This window comes from Polypterus senegalus, chromosome 8 (genome assembly GCF_016835505.1).
Source record: "Polypterus senegalus isolate Bchr_013 chromosome 8, ASM1683550v1, whole genome shotgun sequence".
Lineage (NCBI taxonomy): Eukaryota > Metazoa > Chordata > Cladistia > Polypteriformes > Polypteridae > Polypterus > Polypterus senegalus.
In genome coordinates this window covers 96,409,347-96,434,223 of record NC_053161.1, presented here as the reverse complement: position 1 = coordinate 96,434,223, position 24,877 = coordinate 96,409,347, and the positions used below count along the sequence as shown (strand labels likewise).

The 24,877-nt window shown below is 34.7% G+C and overlaps 1 protein-coding gene across 1 annotated transcript in view; it reads left to right on the top strand.

Annotated features, from left to right (window-relative positions):
- Positions 1-895: 895 nt before the first annotated feature.
- The window catches only part of LOC120534575 (protein piccolo-like), a 199,934-nt gene continuing 175,952 nt past the window's right edge, over positions 896-24,877 (top strand). The window contains exons 1-4 of the mRNA XM_039762169.1: positions 896-1,370; positions 4,776-5,838; positions 13,721-15,025; positions 16,843-16,845. Of these exons, the coding sequence (XP_039618103.1) occupies positions 1,150-1,370; positions 4,776-5,838; positions 13,721-15,025; positions 16,843-16,845 (2,592 nt within the window). The 5' untranslated portion in view covers positions 896-1,149. The remainder of the gene's footprint in view (positions 1,371-4,775; positions 5,839-13,720; positions 15,026-16,842; positions 16,846-24,877) is intronic.

Genomic DNA, 24,877 nt, shown 5'->3' with positions numbered 1-24,877 from the left:
ACCTCGTTCAGTTACAAGTTTATGAATTGAATAATGGTAGCAATAATACATGCTTGACTGGCCTTGTTCCTGGGGAATAACAATAAATACTTCTATTGGAGGCAATATGATTTGATTAGTTTTTCATATCTTCATTCTGCATAGTGAAAAATATATCTTTTTGAAAGATGTGTATATGTGTGCTTGCGTGTGTGTAAGGATAAACATAGGCGGTTTACAAAATGAATAGAAGATGAAATAATTTACATGTAGTGTATCTTATAGCGTCGTACTGAAAGCCTCACCAAAGTAATGTTGAAACCTATAGCACATTCTGTTTGTATACGATTAATGTGTAGATGTATTTCAATAACCCCGTATAAAAAGATGCATCAACAATCCATAACACGCGTTTCTATGCACTACATGTATATAAAACCATCTAAGGAATATACAAATTAGAGGGGTTGGAATTAACCAGCTCATGGCATACTTCAGATTCGGAATGACTGTCAATAATGAGTGAAAATGTTTTAGGTCTATGTAAACATGTTTACATTTTCACTCCACTTGTCCTACTTAAATTACTACTTGCAAAAATACTTTTTAAAATACGCTGTCTTAATTTATAATTTTTTTAACTGCTGATGCTTTCTTTTTTAAACCATAACGTATCGTATTCAAAAGTACTTGCATGCGATGAGCAAAGGTTTAAACACATTTAAATTTAATACCCGATACGTAAGATTGTATTTGAAATCCACAGTCTGTAGTAGAATTTTCCCAGACCTGGTTTTCCATAATGAAAATTCTTCTGTCAGGTCCCTTTAAATTCAATTTTAATGCAGTGATGTGTGCTGATCACCTGTCAGAAGTGGAACATGCGCGTTGGATGGTGAGAGGGACGCGGATTGGACTCCTCAGATCTCGGGTAACCACCATCCTAAGCAGAAGGGATGAGAGGGATCAGCAGGCACATACACAGAGAAGTGCTGATCAAAGATGGAGGAGCGACCCGTGAAATAAGCGAGCAGCTTTGCGCACTCTTAACTAGGCTGTAGATTGTAGAAAAGAGAGGAAAAAAAGTGAGAGAACGAGAGAAAAAGACACACCACCGAGGAGGAAAGAGCACGAGCGGAGGGGAGGGAAAGTAAACCAGGGTGAGCGATCATGGGGAATGAAGCCAGTCTGGAGGGTGGAGAAGGAGGGGGGCTTGCCGGGTTACCAGAAGGGGTTGCAGGGGATGGGAAAGGGGGATTCATCCAGATTCCTGCAAGAATGGAGGCGGATCTGAAGCAGCTGAGCGAAGAAGAGAGGAAACAGATCGCAGCTGTAATGTCAAGGGCGCAAGGGCTGCAGCCAGGAACTGTCAAGGATCCTCCCATACAAAGGCACGGCGTTATGATTATTCTTTTATAATACTATTTTTATGATAACAATTCGCCTCTCGTGTATTTTAATATGCTTTCATGTTGTTGAGTTAGTATATAGTGTTTAGCAGTTTGTGGCAATTACCTGTGAAACTGGCAGACACTGGGTGAGCATTGCGATAACTACGCCGTTATAACTGTTAGTTATGTTGATGTAGCAGAGCGCCATACTAATCGCGCGACTGTTAGAAATACGAGTTTTGAGGGAGCAGCTTGACATCAGTTCGTCTTGTGTGATGCCTTGCATCGTTATTATTGGCCTACAAAGCTGTTATAATAAATAAATAAATGGTGGGCACGTGCCTCAGCGTACTGTAGTCTGAAATATGCAGATCTCATGTATAGTATTAGAGACTCGCTTTGTCAACTTAGTAATTAATATGAGAAATGTAAACGAGTGGTGACTTAAAAGAAAATTTTTAATTTGTTACAGAATAGTTAATTATCAAACCTGCTAATTCCTAAATACCTTAGTGTTAAAAATACTCTATCTATCTATCTATCTATCTATCTATCTATCTATCTATCTATCTATCTATCTATCTATCTATCTATCGGTCAAATACATTGCGAGCAAAGTCTGAAGTAAGTTGCCTTTCATTTTAGAATATTTGAACCTGCACGTCCCTGATTATTTGTTTGCTTTTACTAGTTAAACTGGTCTTGTATGCATTATATTTTGAAATGATTAACCCAAATAAAATAAATGTTTTATGTTGTGCACTTCATGTATAAATGAGAAAAATGTGTAAAATGTGCACGTATAACATTATTTAAATATTTTTGCCTTCAAGTCTGATAAATAGTGCATTGCCCTTTAACGCACATGCATGTACATACACCTTTAAAGTGTTTAAATAAACAGATAATCGTTGTATTAAAATACAAAGTTATACGAAGTATTTTGCTTTCATTAACTGCTTAATGTATTAATAATTATATTGTTTGTGCGCCCGTGTATGTATATAAATATGTACGATATGCATCTTGAAGTCTATTACTTCTTTCTGAGTAGTGGCGAACCATTCATAGATCAATACAGCGAGTTGTAATCAAGCCAAGCCTGTAATAAAGAGTTTCTGTCCATGGTGCTGAAAAGGACTACAATTAGAAAACGCTTCATGGTTGAGAGGAGAATTAATTTCTTACCGGTGTTACAATGCTTTTAGTGTGAGAGCTTTAATATTGTATATTGACAACACGCTGTTTTTTTTCGCATATTATTTTTCTTTATATGAATAATGATATACTGGATATTTGCTTTTTGTTGTAAACTGTAGATTGAACAAAAGGTACAGGGAATGCTAATTACTATTGTTTTTCAAATTAAAGCATAACATGCATTATTAAAAAACAACACATTATACAGTTACTAATTAATAGATAACTGTTAGGTGTTTCAAAACTGTGTACAATTTAATACAATACAATACAATATCTAAAATAATACATGTATGCTTACAAGAAGTCTGATTATTATTTTTGATATTTGTATGCCACATTATTCCTGGCTAGGTTTGATATTGCTCTCGTGTTATGCTATTATTTTGTGCTTAAATTTTTTCTCCTCCTTATTTATAATTATTTTCCATGTAGTTCATTAGTATGCGCTAAATGCAATGATATTCTTTCATTTTTTAAAAAAATGTTTTGATGATAAAACAGCTTAACTGATCAGATATCCTAATATTTTACAGTTTATAATGAGAAAACCACAACAGTACAAGTTCAAATTTTTCTTTTTGCACAATCATCAGAGGTACACTTTAGTAATATCAATATACTGATTATCTTTTCAGTAGCACAGTTATTACTCTTACTACTTCCAGCTCCACGTGCCTGTGTTTGTATCTCACCCCTTTCTTTGGTTATATAATGACTGCACATTCCTCTCACGTCCATGTGGAGTTTCTCCCTGTTCTCTTATTTTCCTCACACATCACAAAGACATATTTTTAGTAGACTGGCGATGAGCTGTTGTCCCAGAGTGAGTATGGGAATAAGTATTCATGTGTGCAGGAGTGTATCTGGTAGAGTGGCTGCCTGTTCAGGGCTGGCTTCTGTGTTGCACCCATTGCTAATGAGTCCCATTTCCATCAAGTTTGCATTTAGAGTAAACAGAGTAATCTACAAATCAAGTGGATTTGTAGATTATAGTTTTCTTTTCTGTGAGTTTATTTATGAAGATTGATCTAGTCTTCAATTATTTCAGAAGGTACAAGCATTTTATACAAGCTAATTAATTTCTAATGAAGAACTTAACCTGATTCATAGATAAGTATTCCTATATAAAGTATATTTGACTGATTGTATTCCAAAACATTTTCATAATGGATTTAATATTTTTGGTTGTAAAATATCTGCAAGACAGATCAAAAAACTGGTAGCACAATACTTCTGTGATAATATAAATGTTTTGTATAAAATGAATGTTACTGTTTTTCATCTAAAAGATTTATTATAAGTACTTTCTACGAGATTGTCAGGAATAATAACACTTTTTTTTATTATGATAGTGAATTATGAAGTCTTTTTTTAAAATTACTTTTAGTCAGTCAGTCAGATATTTGGCTAATCAGTTTTATGGCATTATATACTAAACTCAACTAATATTAAACTTTAGGATGAAGAAGGTGAAAAAAATATAATGAGATAGAGTTTTTGACCTCATTTTGTTTGTTAATACACACATATTGTAATATATTCCACTGATCAGGAATTTGATACATGTTCATTTGAAAAGTATCTTTTACTGGTGTAAGAGATTTATCCTACTTGCATATATTAGATACTGTTTAAATAAAAGTTAGAAATGGCATTTGATATAATTAGATTCCAAATCACATTCTGAACAGCTATAAATGCATTGCATAAGTGAAAAAAATCACAGTGTAACTGATTATTGCTTTATCATGTTTGGCAAATCAAGTTTTGCATTTAGATATATATCTTTGCATTAAGTTACACCAATCAATGAAATATAAGACAAAATCTGAATGGAAAACAAAAATGGATGAGTGTTTTAAACTGATAACAGTTATGCATGAATTACAATAGGAAATCCAATATGCATATTCTTCAACATACTTGACCTCTTCTATAAATAGAATGCTGAAAAAAATATATGATGTTTATCATTTTATATAAAATTATCTTTGCATAAAATGTTTAACTTGATATTGCAAATGGAAGCATTTTGTGATTTTGGGCCATCCTTTAATCCTTGTGTCATAATCTACTTAACTTTTAAGAAGTGTGTGCAAGAGTTTTTCACAGAATTGCTATCTCTAATAAAAGGTAAACGCAGCTATACATTTTTCACTAATTGAAATATTAATAACTTTATATGGGAATTTTGTTTTTCAGGAGATTAGGGGAAGATGCAAGTCATCTACCTAGACAACAAGGAAAACGTCCAGATCATGCACCTGCTGGTATCAGCAAAAGCCAAACTGTAGATGTATTTAACCAGGAAAAGATAAAGCCTGGAAGAAGTCCATCTTCCATCAGTCTTTTGGAGTCTCAGTCAAAACCAGAGGTCAAAACAGAAACAAAAGCAGCCATGATGCCCAGCTTCCTTAGTGAGGGCAACCCCCTCAGTGCAATGTCATCTGTTGTAAATAAATTCAGTTTGTTTGGGGATTCAGATGAGTCATCTGATAAACAAAAGGGACAGCAACAGCAACCTGCAAAAGCATCTGCACAGCCTTCAGGATTGGCCAAAACTGGGTTAGGCTCCCCAAAAATTGGGCAGCAGCAACAAGCACCCAGCAAAGCTAGCACTCAGCAAAAAACAGATACTACACAGAATAAGCAACATGGATCTCCTAAAACTGGTGCTCAGCATCAGGGATCTACTAAGTCAGGTGCCGAGCAACAAGGACGTTCTAAACCAGGGCCACAACAGCAAGGAACTGCTCTACAATTAGGGCCTGGTAAACCAGGTGTACAGCAAGAGACTCCAGTGACAGAATCCCAGAAACATGGGCCTGTTAAGCCTGGCTCTCAGCAGCAAGGTTCCGCACCAAGTGGCCTTCAGCAACATGAGCTTAGTGGGAGGCAAGACCCACCACTCAGTGAACATCCACAAAAAGGAGCTGCTAAGGATGGAACTAAACAACACAATTTGCCAAACTTGGGGCCCTCTACAGCAGGCAGAAGTAAAGAAGGACAACAGTCACAAACCTCCATTCCTTTTGGACCTCAGCAACAGGAATTTGTGAAGTCTGGACCTAAACAAGGCTCTAAGAGTCTTAACCAAAAACATCTCGATTCAAATCCTCCCCCTAAGAAAACATTATGTCCCATTTGTACAACTACTGAACTACTGTTTCACAGTCCAGAAAAGGCAAACTATAACACCTGCACACAATGTAAAAAAGTTGTGTGCAGCCTGTGTGGCTTCAACCCTAACCCTCACATTACTGAGGTAAGATATTGGTTTCAAATTAATGTCTTGTATTGTTTGAAAAGAATCTGGCACATCAGTGTACCTAAATGCTTATATATATATACTTTTAACGGACTCCAAATTAAACTATAAGGCTTCACAGAATAGCACAACCATTAAACAAAACAGAGTAATGAAGGAAATAATGAGATGGTTCCTGTTCAAAAGTTTGCATACCCTTAGTTCTTAATTCTGTTTATTGCTCCTTTTAGCATCAATGATGGCATGCAGTATTTTGTGATAGTTGTGGATGAAGCCCTTGATTATCTCAGGTGGTAGAGTTGCCCATTTGTATTGGCAAAAGGCCTCCAGGTTCCATCAGTTCTTGGATTGTGTTGCATGTTTGAGAGCTCCCTAAAGTGCCTCAATGAAACTGAGGTCAAGAGACTGTAATGGCCACTCCAGCACCTTCACTTTTTTCTGCTATGGCCACCAAAGGGCCAATTTGGCCTTGTGTTGTGGATCATCGCCATGCTGGAAGTTCCAAGTGTGTCCCACGTGCAGCTTCTGGATTGATGAATGCAAGTTGTCTTCCAATATTTTCTGGTAAATCAGTTTTCATTAAGAATCCTGTGCCATTGTAGCTTACACACCCTTACAATATCAGAAGAGATAGAGAGATAGAGATGATATACTTTTTGTCATTGGCCTTGTTGTATCCTCTCCAAAAATAGTGTTTATGGTAGTGATCATAAAGTTCAATTTTGGTGTCATCACTCCAAAGGACTTTGTTCCAGAACTTCTGAGGCTTGTGTAGATACTGTTTCACATATTGTGTTTGGGCTGTTTTGTGGCATTGACAGTAAAGGCCTTTTTCTTGCAACTCGACCATGCAGCATATTTTTGTTCAAGTAACTTTTGATTGTGCATCTTGAAGCAGCAACAACAGTTGTTTGCAGAGAAGCCTGTATCTCAGCTGAAGTTGCTTGTGTGTTTTTTTTGGCAGCTTGAGAAGTGCTCCTGGCAGTTGTGGCCGAAACCTGACCGTGGTTTGGTAACAACAGAACCCCTAACTTTCAACTTTCTTAATCAGAGTTTGAACATTACTGACAGGGATTTACAGATCTCCAGATATCTTTTTATATCCTTTTTGCTGATTTATCTGTGACCCTGTAGTTAGGATATAGCGGGTTGGATAATGGATGGATGGATGGATGGATGGATCCTTTGACAGTTCTTTTGCTTTCCCAATGGCTTGGTACCCAGCAAAGTCAGTGCAGCTCTCCCTGAATTTTAGTTGACTGTGACACTGATTACAATCAAAGAGGTTACAGATGTGGATACTCTCCCTTAATTATCCTTAAACTGAACCTGTTTGTGTCAACTTGTGTGTATATTATGAACCCCAACATTCAAGGGTATGTAAACGTTTGATCAGGTCCATTTGGTTGATTTTAGTTATCATTATGATTTAAAAAGGGCACACACAATTATGTGACAATAAATTCCTTCTCTTGAGCACACTCCCTAATTAAAAGGAAAGCTTTCTGCATGATTACTTATATTTTCCAAACAATGGGTAATATTTCACAAATTCCTCCAAGGTATGTAAACTTGTGAGCACAACTCTCTCTCTCTCTCTCTCTCTCTCTCTCTCTCTCTCTCTCTATATATATATATATATATATATATATAAATGTAGAAATCTATATAGATATATGTAGAATCAGTTATCAGAAGTGTTCAAACTTCTGGCTAGTCTTGTCCAGGCATTGCTGATAATGGGGACCAATGGATTTAATATCACAAATCTTTTCATTTGATATTTGGGCGCATTTTCTTTCATTGACTGTTTTCAATTTATTGATTGTAGTGATTCTGTGAAAGTAAACTTTATATTTGAAATGATGCCCTTAAAAAAGTCTGCTGAAAAAGAGCCCAATCTGTTTGCTTGTTTTTCTTTGTTAATTTTCCTGCAAAAATAATCAGAGAATGACTATTCTCTGCAGTACCAGTACTGTGCTTCTGAGAGTAAGTAATAGTTGAGGAGAGAAATCTCAGTACTTGTGCTGGTTCAGTAAATGGGGTGAAGGCACACACCCAAATTTTGTGCATTCTTTCTTTCACAAATGCTTTATATTAAGTACTAATTATCTTGTTGTTGAGTTAAATCATCAAAACCTCTGCCCACATGGTGCATGCTATAATTGTAAGTAAAGGTAAGTCATCCACCTTGCAGGTTACACAACCAAAATTATATTGCTCTCTTCATATTTTTGTAAACACCTTCAAAATGAAGAATCTGTTGGCAAGACTGAATTGGAAGTACACGCAGTACATATTCATATCCAACATTTTAGGGGAAAGATTTTCCCATCAGCCTTAGGAAGGTGTAAGATAGGCAAGCTTGCACTCTGGGCAATCTGTGAATTAGACACTAATTCATGTTGCTTTCTGACAGTTTAGGGGCCTAAATAAAAAATATTAATTTGTAGAGGTTAAAAGAGAATCTGTCCCATCTATAACATTGTGTTGTCAACTGGGAATAAAACCTGTATTTGTAAAAATTTTAATTTAAGGAGGTACTAAGAGGAACAAGCATGACCTTAGAGAAAGTCCCCAAAACTAACATTCCTAGTAATAGGGGAGCAGGGACCACAAGTGAGCTAAGATGTACTGAGATAGCCCAAACACTTGCCATGTTGTGTGGTTCAAGAAGGTTAATTTTAGTGATCACTGAAAGAGTGGTCAAAAGAGAGAGATAGAGAATCTAGGAGATTAAAGCAATAGCTGGTTGCTGTATTTATTCTGGCAAATGGATCTCATAGATTACTCAGCGAATAAAATAATGTTCACGTTGTCAGGCTAGGAGCAGTGGGCAGCTAGTGCTTTAATAAATATATGTTGGAGGATTTTGTTTTTATTTTTGCATACATTTGATCTTTCTGTGTCTTTCTGATCTAGGCTGGTTGGCACTGAATTTGTGAATTTTAGTTTACAGAACTACTGTATATTCCTTCTACGTGATGTGAATTTTAAAAAACTCTTTTTTTTTCTTCAAAAAAACTGTTAAAATTGCATTCATTTCAGTGAAAATCCACCAGGGCATAAGCAGTGTCCTGTGGTGGAACAACCCATCCATTGTTAATTCACACCAGGCCTTTTTCAAAGCCATTTGCAAAAAAATAGTTATGCATAGCTAAGAAGCCAGTAAATGCTGTTTTAAGGGAGTACATATCACAATATTAATATACAAACTTACTAAATGTCAAGCTGTAGCTTAATTTAAAGAATGAGTGAAGAAACATGAAGCAAAAATGTTATTTAATAATGGAGCTCCAATATAACATGCCATTAATCTCAGATTAAGAGATTACTTCCAGTGAAAGTCTTTCTCTGGCCTTCTTCCTTAGTCACAAGGCAATGGTCTGTCAGCTAATACCACTCATTCTAAATTTGATACCAGCAAATAGCATGCTTCATTCTGCGGTTCCTTCAAAGCATTTGATATGCAAATCTCATTTTATTACAATGGCAGATTTATTGCATCCCTATATGTATTTGAGCTTTTATAGTATGCATTATATTTTTACTATATATATATATGCATGTATGCATATCTATCTATCTATAAAAATTTAAATATGTGTCAAGATTGATCTTCTTCGTCTTCTTTCCGCTACTCCGTTAGGGGTTGCCACAGCAGATCATTAGGAATTGATAATTCCTAATAAAAGTTTCAAAATAATAAATCATTTAAATAGTTAGGTGATGCATTTGAAAACAAAAAGCATTATAAAGATGCTTACTGCTAAATGAGGATTGGTAACTCAACTCCTTTATTTGGATAAATACAGAAGATGCAGTGAAGTGTCTGAAATTACATCAGAGCTTCAGGTACCCTTCTTCCACAGAAAACAAGGAATACAGTGAATTGCCTAGAAAATAAGTGTGTTGATTAAAAAAAAACAAAAAAAAAAATTTTTGCATTAATCTGCTTCAACAAGTATAAGCAAGAGTTGTTAGTAAGTAAAAGATGAAGATGAGGAATAAGCAGGATAAAGAAAAGCAAAAATGGCAACAGTCATTAGCTTCTTCAAACCGATCATTTCCTGAAATTTTTATTTCCTATATGCATTTTTTTCAGTTATAATTTTATTTTTGATGCAGACAGTCCATGTTGGCCAATAACCTTAAACACTGACTAGCACTCATAGTTAAAAGTAAACAGGGAAAAGGAAGCAGTTGGCTGTTTATCTGTTAAAAGTAAAGTGTATAAACTGTTCCACTCTGAGAAAATATAAGTAACTGTATTATTTGCTATTTGTTGCAGATCAAAATCAGTGTGGGCAAGTGTGTGTGATTAGAATATTTTTTATGAATAGCATTCGTGATGATGATGAATTTGGATGAGATAATCACTTAGTGCCTCTGTATTCTTCACCCTCTACATATTTGTGCTGAAATCATTGATGTTTTAAATACAGTATAAGAAGGTGTCTGCATGGCTAGGATTACTTACAGTACCCAAAGCAGAACTGGCATTCTTGTGTATGAGGTGAAGTCAGTTACTGTAGTTCCGTGGCTCAAAGTCAAATGCGAATTACCATTCAATATTTATCCTGGAAACGCAAGAATTTAAGCTGGAGGAACTGTTCTCTGTTGCTATCCTTCCCTGTAATTCTCACAAGAAAAGCAGATGAATGAATCACCGTCCTAGCACAATGTTAGAAATATTAGATGCAGATATACAGTATAAATGCAAGGGAGATTAAACAGTCAAAAACTAAAGATATACTGTGTAGACATTTCTGCTTGAGGAAATAAATTTAAACTAAGCTAAAATTTTTAGCTAACCTTTCTCATGCCTTGAAGAACAATTAAACTCTACAGTTGATCACTTTTCCCAGTTAGAGCACTTTCAGAACAACATTTATTTCTTTATTGGCAAAAAGCAGGAATTATTTGAACATACTACAGCCTAATTCTGCCCTGGGGACATGACTGTATATAAAGTTCAGGAATCCTTTTTATGAAAATGGTGACAGTCATTGACACACCCAAGACTGGATATCTGCTTCTCTATTTTAACATTAAAATATCACTCAGTACACAGTAAAATGACAACCTAGTAAATGACAACACTAACTGTACACAAAGCCTCTCCTAATGGCACAGCAGAAATTACTACCCTTTCAACATTCGAAAGATGTGTATGTTAGGTTAGTTGCTGAAACTCAAGTTGCTTAGTTTGATTAAGTGTGAGATTGCACATGAGAGTTTTCTTCATTGGAGTGGCATTAGAACAATGTTGGCCCCTGACTTGCACCAAAGGCTCTTGGCCTTTTTGTTTATAATAGTTAATTAACCAGAATTACTGTGGAAAAAGGATGAATGTATGGAATTATTGCCTAGTAGAGTCCTGATCAAGGCTAGTTCTTTCCATATGCCTTTTTGTTGTTGAATGAAGGAAAGTATATCAGGGTGTGAACACTTAAAATCACCAAAGGTTTAAAATATATAGGCTGCTTAGAGCCAAGAATTGAAGCAAGATAATGTATTCTTCAACTCTCCTGGGATATCCTAGTCACATATTCTTCAGCAAGACAGTAACTACTGTTCACATAATTCAGCTCTTTCGGTAGGACTTGCAAGTGTGGCACTTCTCATTCTACGTACACTTCATGAGATACAAGGATTTCTTTTTTTATAACTCATTTGTATTGCCAGTTGTTTATAAATGCATGTGCGATGAAAACATTAGTAGTTTTAACTGAACTGATCCTTAAACATCTATTTGTCATTTGCGGAAGAATGGGTTATAGCTGCTGGGTTTGAATCCTAAACCATGTCACTATGTTTATGAAGTTTACACTTCCTTCTTGTCAATATGATTTTTTCTTTGGGTACTCCTGTTTTGCATCCTAACTCCAAAGATATGCAAGTTAGGCTAATTGTGCATTAAGGACTTATGCTATATTTGCCTAAGTAAACACCAAGTGCCACTGGCCCTAAATCTAATTAGAATTTTGATATTATGTTTACAATCTGTATCCTAATCATACTTAAAGTTCAGCATCAATTGTAAAGTCCTTTTGAATGTTATGCACTTTAACTACATTTGCCTACTTTTAGATTTGTAATTTTTATCATATGTTTAAGTAACCATGCCAGTAACCAATAAAACAATACACCTGAATAATCTTCATAATAATTATGAAACTCTTAAAATATCAGCTTCAAGGGATGAGCAGTTTTGCTTCAGAATATGGGTCACTGATTCTTGCTTCACCCACACATATCTAAAAAAGAAAAAATGTAGGAAAAGTATTGTATGTCTCATTTGCTTGTATATAGTAAGCATTCATTAAAGTTGAGTTGATTTCAAAGTTATGAAATTCTCTTTTTTATCTTTGTGGAAGAAAATTGATTTAACAGCTGTTAGACAACTGTCTCACTGCTACTATCAGTCTTTTAATATTGCCTTACAGTGTTCAGCAATAAATCTGAAGCTACTGTAAGATTTGATAGCTTTAACAGAATGCTAATCATGCAAAATAATTCAAATTGTGTGTGCTGTTTCCTTTTTAATTGAACTCAGCTAATTTTTTAAATTTAAATGCATAGTTAATGTTATGAGTAAAGGTTTCTTTTTAGAATATCATTATAGGTATTTTGAAATAAATGCCCAAGAACCAGCACATGCATTTGAAATCCTTGTTTTATTTTACTCTTTTGGTATACTCTGTAGAAGTAACCCTTCTATGTCTTTTCTTATATAATTTTTTTTTTAATTTAACTACTAGGCAAAACATTGACCAAAATAGAACTGCAGCTTGTTTTTGTTAAGTCGTTAAAATTGTTTTGCATATTTATTTTTCAATATGAAAATATACTCGTTAACTATGCAAGGACACATAATGAAAAGATGTTATGTATTATGTTTAAATGCAAACAGTCATGAGTAAATTATATATTTTATCCTATATGAAAGTTGTACTTTCAACATAATATTTAAAATGCATGGAAATTAAAGAAGGGCTGTTTAATGAGAGTGCATACATGTGAAAAATATTCAAACAAAAAATCTAAACACCTGCATATTATAGCAGATAATGCAAAATGTACACAGTGAAATGTATAAGTTAACAAAAAAGCACATCCTTCATTTTACATGAATTTATTAATATATTTAAAGATAAAGTCCTATTTTTAACACAATTTCAAAAGTGCACTTGTTTATTTTTTTTTTTTTTTCATTTACCAAAGAGAAGTATCTGAAATGTGGAAAAAACTAGAAATCTTCTATGAGATAAATGATTAATAAAGTATCTATCTATCTATCTATCTATCTATCTATCTATCTATCTATCTATCTATCTATCTATCTATCTATCTATCTATCATTATACAATGAAGACAGGTATCCTAAAAAGGCATATGTAGTAGAGACATTAAACCTACAACCTCTTGGTTTTAATTAAACTTTCTTAGCAAACAGAGTGTACACATTCTATTTTTATTTCTTAGTTATGAAGTGTTGTTATACAGTGTTTCTACACAGTTTGTACCTGTCAGAAATTGATGTTTTAATCACATATAACACTGGTCTCAAAAAACTATTATTTACAACAGATTAGAAAACTAAGGAAATCCATTTAATTGAGGTCCATTGTACAGGAGTAATCTGATTAATCTTGCTTGCAGATGGTAAATTTTTGAGTCACAATCATTTTTTTTTTCCTGAATTCTTCATAAAAAACTGCTTGCCTGTAAATTACCAAGAGTTTCTTTTAGTTTATAAACCTTTCTTGTTTATAACTGTATGTCTGTAAAGATATGTATGTAGCATACAATATCAGTGCTATTATTTTTCTATTCCTAATCCAATGCTTTAAACCCTTTTCTTGTGAATTGACAGGTCAAGGAATGGCTTTGCCTGAACTGTCAGATGCAAAGGGCCCTAGGCATGGATGAATCTGCCCCTAGTATGGCAAAGCAGCAGCCTCATCCTCAGAAAATATCAGATTCTCCTCAGAGAGGTAAACAAGCTTTGCCAATATCACAGCTTCAGAAAACTGAACCTACAAAATCACCTGACCCAATAAAACCCTTGAATGTAAGTAAACAGCCCGTCACAGAACCACCACCTTCAAAGCCAAAAGACACTTTGCCTAATTCTTCTGTTCAACAAGTGTCAGAGCAGAAGGCTCAGGTTCCAAAGACTGATCAGCATAAGTCAGCAAAGCAAGATGCAGAAGTAAAAATGCCTTCAGATTTTACTGGCCCTGAGATTAAGCAGACTTTAGCAGGCTCCCATGATTCCATATCTGCCCAACAGAAGGAAAGTCAAGAAACTGCCAAACAAATCATGCAGGCCTCACCGGTAGTAAGAAAAACAGATACACAGATAGCCTCACCGCAAAAGACAACACAGCAAACCACAGAAAGGTCTATGGAAACTAACGGTCAGAAGCCTGTCAGTACAATAAAGCAACCTCCATCACAAGTCAAAGATGCTTTATCAAAACTGGATTCAAATGTCAATCAGCCTGCACCACAATCTGCAAAATCTGAGCAGCCAGTGCAGAAAGTTTCCACTGCACCACCTGCCTCAAAACAAGTTCAACCAGACAAAGTACAATCAACTCAACAACCTCCAAAACAAGAGCAAACTAGAAGATTTAGTTTAAATATTGGTGGCATAACAGAAACACCTAAGTCACAACCAACAACTCCACAAGAGTCAGTAACTGGGAAACTATTTGGATTTGGCTCTTCATTCTTTAGTCAAGCCTCTAATTTGATATCAACTGCTGTCCAACCAGCAGATCACCCTGCTCCTGCATCTAAACCACCTGTAATTCCACCAGGTACTCAGCCTGCACCCAAGGAAATTAGTTCAGCCCAGTCTTCACCAAAACCATCCCCAAAACCATCCCCAGCAAAAAGGGAGACAAAACCACCTGTGGCACAAAAGCCAACATCCACTCCTGAGAAAAAAATACCAACAGAGCATGATGTGAAACCTCCAGTGGAAATACCGAAGGTTGCTGTGAAGGGCACTGAAGTAATAAAGGCTTCATCACAAAAATCTAACTGTCCTCTCTGCAAAACTGAGCTTAATGTTGGTTGTAAGGATCCACCAAACTATAATACCTGCACAGAATGCAACAACATCGTATGCAATTTATGTGGATTTAATCCAATGCCTCACCTTTCTGAGGTAAGAAAACTGATCATTTACAAGTTATGTTGGTTTCATATAGACATAAGGTTTTTCTTCATGAGGTAATAATCGCTTTTAAAGAAAAATTCTGTGCTTTATATTCTTGGCATAGTGTATTGTGTGAAGTGCATTTCTAAAATGGAGTACACTGCTGAAGATCCTAAATAATTCTGATTATAATACCAGAGTGATATTTAAACCAAAATGTAATTAGAAGTCATTTGTTTATAGGCTGCCCTCCTATAAATAATTTTATAAAAAATATATCCCTATGGCTTACTAAAATAAGAAATGTGTAATGGTGATAGTAAATGTGCTCATAGTTACATGCTGAAACAGTAATTTAAAACTTTTCTTCTTCGTTGGTTGAATTTACAGTTGCTGTAGTGGTCATTCAGCTGCCATTCTTGATTCACATTATCTTAAAAGCAATCTATTAGACTCAAACGTTTGAGACTATTCTGCTACATAGCACTATTCAGTTGACACAGCTAATTCTAGTACGAAGGAGGATTGTCCTAGAAGTGCCAGAATGTTTTTTTTTTTTCGTGAATTAAATATTAAAATGTTGGAAGGGTTTCACGATCATGCAAAGATTAAAGATAATGCTTGACAAACATGAATTTGTGCTATGTGAAAAGTATTATTGCTGTGTTTTAGTTGTAACTTTGGTTTGAAATAGAAAACAATGAAAGGTTTATTAATATTATAAGCTTTTGCAACTCTAAACGATTAAATATTAATCAAAATCAATCTCTACAGACATAAGATTTTCTTTTAAGTTATACTGTGTTACATAGCTTTTTACATGTTGTGATTTTTAAAGTTTGACACAACAGAATGTATAATGTTTTTACTTTCTGTACTTTTACATTTTGTAGAATTTGGATAAAAGCATAATGTTTCTACAATGTAGATGTTTATAATAAATAGATATATATTTAAATATACAGTATATATTTATATATATACTGTATATATTTATTTATTTTTTATTTTTTTGAATAGAAACAGGATGCATTTTGCAGGTGTTTAGCAACAGTATAGTACACATGTACTCCAAACCACAATTAAGCCATGGAAAATGTACCAACAAGCCAACCATATGTGTAATTAGTGGGCTTCTAAATCTTTGTGTATAAGTAGGGTGGCCTGGTCAATTTCTTCTCACTTCCCATATCACACGTCTACTGTTAATGGTTTATAATATCCAGGATATATCTTCTAATTTTCTTGTTTTAATTTTTTAATGATTAATTCTTGAAGGTTCCTGTGTTTCGGTATTAAACCACTGGAAACTCCGTACAGCAATTGTAGGTGGAATTCAAGTTCAGGGCTTTGGAGCTGTTAAACAGCAGAGCTATTCACTACACCCCATGTGCATTTCATTCTTTTTGTAATTATTACAGTACCATACCTTGCTTTTGATTTAGACTGAAAATTAAGTATGTTAGTAAGATAAATGTGAACACTGAACTACTAGCTAAAACTGCACACTATTGGGCATACACACTGTTGGGTCTATTTATACTGTATGTGATGTTTTATCTTTCAAATGATTAATTTACTTGTAGCATGACAAAGCATCTATTTGATGTATGTTGTTTTCATTTAATATTTCTGTGTATGTTTTAAAGATAAATCTTAGATTTAGCTAATTACATTTTTATCAGATAAATTAGGACTGTCCCCTGTAGCTAGTAACAGGTTGCCTATCTAATAAGACAGAGACAACATATTCAAATAGTATAATTTTAAGAATGAATAATGACTAGCCAGCTAATCTAATATAAGTCAGTAACATAGGGCCTGAGAAAGTGTATTTTTTGTCAGCAATCATATTTAAAAATGCCTGTTCTTTATAGTACTGATTCTACAATGGCTTTAAATTGTTTGACAGACTAGTTTTACAAACAGCATGGTGGCATAGTAGGTTGCACTTTTTCCTAATATTTTCTGCCCTCAATTTGATTCCTTACCTGGATGGCTTGCATACACCTTTCTCCCTCAGTCTAAGTTGCTAACACTAAATTCTGAATTCAGATTTGTTAAGCTTGACTTGATTGTATGTAATGTTACTTTCTTTGTTGTTAAAGTAAGGTTTGATTGTGTGGAATGTTCATTTTTACAAATAATTTTCTGTACATTTAGAAAATGTACATACATATGTACAAACATCATAGTTACAAATACGTTTAATCAAATTTGTTGTTACCTTTAAAATAAATGGTCAGAAATCAGTATAAACACTGAAGCTGCATTAGGCTTCATTTATTGAAGTGAATAGATAGAAATGCAAAATTGGGGACTGTCTGAAGTAGGATCGTTGAGTTTTATTTTAATGGTGGAAATGAGTGGTGTCCCAGAGCAGGTATGGAATTTCCTAGTACTTGTCATAAGACAAAAGGTGCCACTAGAGAGACAACTTGTTAGAAGTGTGAATTAAGGCAGTAAATAGGCATTTTGTGTCGTGCTTCTACAGTAGGTGGTGGTAGCACTAGCAACAATAAAGTTTGCTGTGTCACCAACACAAAGGTTTGCTATAGCCTACTAGAAAGTATCATGAATAACTGGTATAGAAAATGTGTGACTGGCTAATCCTCAAATGAAAGGAAGATTGAAATTATGGGGGTAGGCTAGCTGCTGCTACTAATTATTAGGGATCCTGCTATGTTTTTAAGGTAAAACATATTGACTGTTTGTGAGGTATACTCTGATCAGCTACAACATTAAAACAACTGACAGGTAAAGTGAATAACATTCATTACCTTGTTACAATGGCACCTTTAAAAGGGTGGGTTATATTAGGCAGCTAGTGAAGAGTTAGTTCTTGAAGGTGATGGGTAAGTATCTGAGTAACTTGGGCAAGGGCAAAATCATGATGGCTAGACGACTGGGTCAGAGCATCTCCAAAATCACAGGTCATGTGGGGTGTTCTTAGTACGCAGGGGTTAGCACCTACCAAAAGTGCTCCAAGAAATGATAACTAGTGAACCGTCAACAGGATAATGGGTGCCCAAAGCCCAGTGATGTGCTTGGGGAGCTCAGAAGAGCTACCATAGGAAAACCTGCTAAAAAACTTAAAGCTAGCGATGAGAAAAAAGGTTTAGAACAAACGGTGAATTGCAGCTTGCTGTGTACGAGGCTGCATAGCTGTGTACCACTAAAAATGCCTATAATGGGCAATGGACCATGGAATAATGGAAGAATATGGCCTGGCTTGATGAATAATTGATCTTTTAGATCATGTAGATGGTCAAATGCATACCTGTGCTTTACCTTGGGAAGAGATGGCAATAGGATGCATTATGGAAAGACGGCTAGTATGATGCTCTGGGCCATGTTGTGCTGTTAAATCTGGCATTTATATGGATGTTACTTTGACAGGTACCACCTACCTAAAGATTGTTGTAGACCATGTGCACCCCTTCATGATTAATACTCCCTGCCACATTGCAAACATTATTCAGGAATGGTTTTGAGGAAAATGTCAACAAGTTCAATGTGTCAACTTGGCCTCCAAATTCCCCAGATCTCAATTTGATTGAACAACTATGGCATGTGCTGGAAAAAACAGTCTGATCCATAGAGGCCCCAACTTTCAACTTACAGGATTTAAAGGATCTGCTGCTACATTTCGGTGCCAGAAACTACAAGTACCCTTCAGAGGTCTTGTGTAGTCCATGCCTCAACAGATCAATGCTGTTTTGATGGTACCAAAGGGAACCTAAACAATATTAGCCAGGTGTTTTTTATGTTGTGACTGATCAGTGTATACTGGCTTTTATCCAACACTATTTAAATAAAGTCTTTATTTTTTAAATTTTCTAACCCACTGCTATTTTATATGGGATTTTTGCTAATACTGTTCCAGCAATAACTATATACTGTATTGTATATGTATACAGTAAATGTACACTGTGCAGTAAATAAATCTACAGTTATAGATGTAATGTCCTCTGGCCTCAATACAATTGGGGTAATGTTGGCTAACCTTTTGAATATCTAAAATATGAATTACTGAGTCCCAATTTCAACATTTCAGTTTTCAAGGATTTTTTTCATCCTGTGTTTTAAATGACTTTACTGTACCTAAAATGATGTAGTGTGATAAGCTGTTGCTCTGCCCAGGATTGGTTTGTGTCTTGTGTTTGATGTTGCTAGGACAGGCCTTGAATTGGAGGTTTTAGTCATGAGAAAACTGTTATAAAATATTATGCATTTGTAAGAGGTAAATGAGGCTGTTTACGTTTGCTTGCATTTTTTTTATCATGTTTCAATATATAATGAGGCAACATATCGCAATTTAATAATCATATCTTTAAAAAGATACCCTTTTCAACAGTTTCACATTTGTTGCATAGAAATGGTGCAATAGTTTTGTAAGAGGTTTCAAATGCAGAACATTTCTTTAATGTGTGCTGTGTGCTTATTGTGAGTGGTATGGCAAATAATAACAAATAATTATCAAATGTGGTGTAGTTATAGTTATCTTTGGTAACAGTGAACAACTTGAAAAAAAGAAACCTGTCGGATTTTGAAATTTACATTAAAACAAAAAATATAGTGTGGTGCATTTGGTACAGCATGTTCTAAATATGTGCATTGTATTTGTACAAATATTTCCCTCTTTTCTGCACCTTTAGTATACATTATTACTTAATGGGAAATAATGGCCTAGTAGAGGTAAATGAGCCAAAGAATGTTCCAGCAAATGTGTACTGACCTATGCAGTGCTATTTAAATTTTTTCATCTCAAATGTATCTTGTTAATTAGTGTTTAAAGCCAACAGTTATATTTTAACCCTACATTAATTAGCAAATCCAGTTTCTATAATCACCTGCCCATCATCTCGCATTAATAGATGACAGGTTGAACGCAGTAACTGTATTTCTTGAAAACAATAACAAATACATTGCAAAGTGTTTATATTTTAATATTCTAAATATGTATGGGTAAGGGAGTATTAGTTAATTGCCCCATTTTTCAAATCCTTGTGGGCTGATTATTAATTGGATTTGAAGAAAAGAAAAGAAAAAAACCTAAACGGTACATGTTGTTGAGGACATGTAGAGTGGGTAGTTGGCTACATGCATGGCAAATCTAAATACAAACTGGTTATGAGAAGCCATTTGTGTTACTTTCTAGTAAAGCAGAAGCATCTGGCTCCTGACAGGCACTCTCAACTCTTCATTATTTGAAACAGGATGAAACCAATACAGATAAAACAAGTATTCATCTCTTAAAACTTAAGCCATAATCCCAAAGACTCCAAAGCTATCTTTCCCCTTTCGGAATAGCTCAATGTATTTTCTTAACTTCAAAATTTCAGAGCTTTCACATACTTTATTGTTTTTTAATCAAATCACAGAAAAATACTTTTAAGGGCCTACAAAATAGAATTGTACTGATTGTAAGAGCAAATGAGTATAAGAGGTAAAAAATGCCAGCACAGTAGAGTTAGTATCTGTATTATGGCTGTTACAAAATGGTTTTCGGATAATAAAATGAACATAACAAATGAAAGGTGAATTTTAAATGTTGTTTAGTGTAAACTGAATTATTACCCACCAAAAACAGAGCAGTATCCTTTTTTGGTATAGTAAGTTCATTTTGTACATTCTGCAGAGAATGGTGATATAATATGGAAAGGACCTGAGAAAAAATCTCTATACATATTACCATTGCACCTTAAATCTAAAAAGATGTCAAATTTTCCAAGATTTTTTCTTTCATAATGCTATCTGAATTCTTCCATCTCTACCTTTGAGTCACATTTGGACACCTGTAAGTCAAGTGCTCTCTATCAGGAACCACTCCAATGCACCTGAGACTGCCATATGTTTCAGCTTCCTGCCCTGGCAGGCTCATCCTTCATCTATTTAAAGGGTGTAAATCCCAGGTTACTAGCTGAGCTGTCTGTCTTACAAGTGGACCTGTACTGTACATAACAAATAACTGGCCTACTGTTCAGAGACCAATTCTAATAAAGCACAGCATTATCCTGAAAAAGATATGCAATAATCATTAATCATAATCGATAATCATCTAAATAATAAATCACCAAATGCACATGATGGTCTGAATTTATAATATTCAAAATTGTTTCTCATGTATAATGCAGAAAACTGAAAATGATCAAGTAGTTATATGCGTTTTTTTGTTTAGGGGCAAAAATGACAGTATTTATGTATTCAGTCTGTTCTGGCAAACAGACTTGTGATCAAGTTTAGGTTTAGCCAAGAATTGTGGAAAAATTATTATAGGGACAAGGTGATTCTACTTTTATGCAGATTACACAGCTTTCGAGATTGTAAAAATGCAAGTCTTCATTTTCTGTCAAAATTCAAATATTAATCCCTTTTTCTGATTTTTCATGTTGCATAAGCAATAACCGTGATTTTTATAATACTTATGAATTAATCATCTCATTAATTTGTTTCACTTGAGTCAACTGTGTTTACCACCTGGAGACTGTAAATATTTATTGATTAACAAAATATATGACAGGGTCTTTGTTTTGCTGTAACTGTAAGATTATCTAATAGAAAGGTTTAAATATGACATTAGTTATGTAGTCCTCAAAAGATACAGCATAATAGGCTGGATGTCCTTTATGTCACTTTTATACTTTTGCAGATTTATATTTATTATTCCTACTTATCTTTAGTGGTTGATCAGCAAATATTGAATTAATAAGTAACACATATTTAAAAGAGTTCCTAAATAGGCCAACTATTTTTAATTTTAAATGTTATATCACTTTTTTACAGTCCACGCTGGTGGATGGTGGTGCAGTGGTAGTGCTGCTGCCTTACAGTAAGGAGACACGGGTTCGCTTTCTGGGTCCTCCCTGTGTGGAGTTTGCATTTTCTCCCCGTGTCTGTGGGGGTTTCTTCCAGGTGCTCTGGTTTTCCTCCCACAGTCCAAAGACATGCAGGTTAGGTGCATTGGCGATCCTAAATTGTGCTTGGTGTGTTTGTCTTGCGGTGGGTTTGATTTTAATAAATTCAATAAAATGAAAATGGGGTTACACTGCTTGCAAAATTTAGCTTTTCGCTTCCATTGAGAAAGGCTTCCCTATAGCATGAGAGCTACTTTCTTTTTCCAAGACATGAACTTGGGTTTATGTGCAGCTGGACTCATTTTTAAAAATAATTCTTTACATTTACATTATACTTTTCTCATTACTCAAAGTGCTCTCTACACAGGTAGGACTGGGACATGAACACATTATCTCCTTACTGCAATGAATCAGCACTACCACTGCCCACCTGCATGGTTAACATCTCCAAGAGATCTTACTACCTCCACACATCTCCAAGGCCAAGAAATAAACAACTCCACACACTTAAGCAAGAACAGGAACTTGTGACATACTGTTTAACATTTCATGAAGCTGATAAAACATAGGTACAAAGGAAGAAGAAACAGGCCTAGTAGATGCCTTAAAAGCATCTGAATCCCCCAAATGAATGCAATAAGGGACTGGACACAAGTAATTTGTCCTGAACAAAAAAAAACAAAAGCAGATTTAGAAAATATTTTTACGCAGAGCATGACAATGCTCATCAGATCTAAAGCTTAATATGAATATGAACTTTAGGCATTAGGTAATGTATAAACAAATAATCATACCTGACAGATTACCACCCAGCAAACAATGAAGAACATTAGAGCAGCTACATCAGTCTGGATAAAGTGTAGATGTTGCTGGAGTTTTTAAAATTTTTTGGATGATCATTCCATGTGAGCAACATCACAGTTTCAGTTCAGTTCACCTTTAAAAAGTGCACCATTGGGATAAGGATAAATGGCATCCTTACCATTTTACATATCTTGAGATCATACATGCTTGATTCAATAAATAAAGGGCCTGGGGGAACTCAAAATTTTTCATAGTGCCCTAATAATTCATCTGAAATAATGCAAAATGTTTAAGTAATAGTTTAGAACAAGGCTTACCTATTCGTTAGTTACTGCTATGGTATGTAAGACTTTAAGACAGGTGCTATCTATAGTGCACCTGATAGATCAATACAAATTTGCTTGCTTCAGCGGCCACATCTAACATGATTTTATATAAAATCATACAATTTGAAACTATTGCATAAGTGCAAGACACAGAACTATATAGATAATATAACAATTAGTGTTACATAGTAATTTATATACTGTATAGATAAAAAGTATGTGTTTGTCATGGGATTACTCATGAACCACTGGGGCTACAACCTTGATCTTGCTCTTACTTGAAAGCTCATAACGTGATACATACAGTTGAAGGAAAACATGTGGCTAGAGAGACTGAGAGAGCAGGCAGACAAGCTACACTTTCATTGGTTGAAGCCAGAAAGGTGAATACCTGCTGTCAAATCCATTTGAGTAGAAGAGCGGTAACAAGCATTTCAACAGTAAAGAGGTGCACCTGTGTGCACTATCAATCATTAATACACTTCTTTGATAATAATATACATTTGAGTCAAGAAGGCATATATTAATTACATTATGCTGATATCTAACAAAATCTGTACAGTGTTTAATTCAACTGTGATATGGATTTTTGGACATACCACCCATTGCTACCTTGGTTCTGTGTCCTCCGCCGGACTATCTCATGAGTTTTAACTGTACAGAAGCACTATTTTCTTTCATGAACATGTCATCTCATTTTTTTAAAAACTGCAATCCATTTGTGCAGTACTAAGCACTAAATGAGAGGCAGTTAAACAAGGAAACTGGCAAAAGATTATAGTTCACAAACAATAGCAATGTGATGTATGCAGTAATTATCATGGCAATTTTTTTTTCTAAGCCTTTTGGATTTCCATAGTAGTCAATAGTACCATCTTGTTTTTTTCATTTAAAAGTGGGAAAAGTGGATTGTTATGGTGCAGAGATGTAATTCTACAATAAAAGGGTATGTATGTGTCTTCAGATGGCTTTTTTAGCTGGGTTTGTCTCATCCTACGTTACTGACACAACAAATCTTTGGTAACACTTTAGACAATTACTAGAAAAATGTGGACCTCCAGTCCTGTCAAGATAAAGGTTCCAGCTCTAGTAGTTTATGAGTAGCAGCAGGTTGCTGTCATTCTTCTTCTTTCTTTTAAGTAATCAGCTTTTACAATTTGCTTTACACTTATAAGATCTCACTCCTCTTGGTTTTCTTTCCACATTGAGCACACACAGGATAAGACATGAATTTTTCCTGTCCTCCCTGTGTTTCAAATCACTGGCTTTAAACATACAAATATTGTCACACCAGCCTAACCCAATACAATGATATGGACTGGCAGAGCCATCATTGACTCACTAATCAGTTTGAACTGTTCTTTTGAAATAAACTCACATTTTGGACACTAATACAATTACATTAAATTACATTTTCTGTTTTCCTTTGGTTGCACAAGTTCACATATTTTGTGACCAGACATGATTTGAATTCAAATGTGTTCACAAGTTTTTTTTTTAACACTAATTTTTAGCATAATGGCAAAATGGTCTTTCACAATACATATTGCAAAAAGAATTTAATTAGGTATATTGGATAAACCCATTTATGTCCTATTCCTAAAACAAGGTGGAAAAATAATGGCAAGAGGGCAAAGGAAATATTGTCCTCTATAGATTTGTGAAAAAAGGTGCAATAAAAGCATATAGAATGAAGAGTAAGTATAACAAACAAGGTGTCTGACAAAAATAACTGAGTAAAAGTCAATGTAAGAAGCTTCCCTGGATACTAGATAAAACACAAGTCTAATGGATCTCAGGTGATGGTAAAGTCTGTACATGAATAGATGAAAAGATGCATATATTGTATGTATTTCCCAAGGAAATACTTTGTT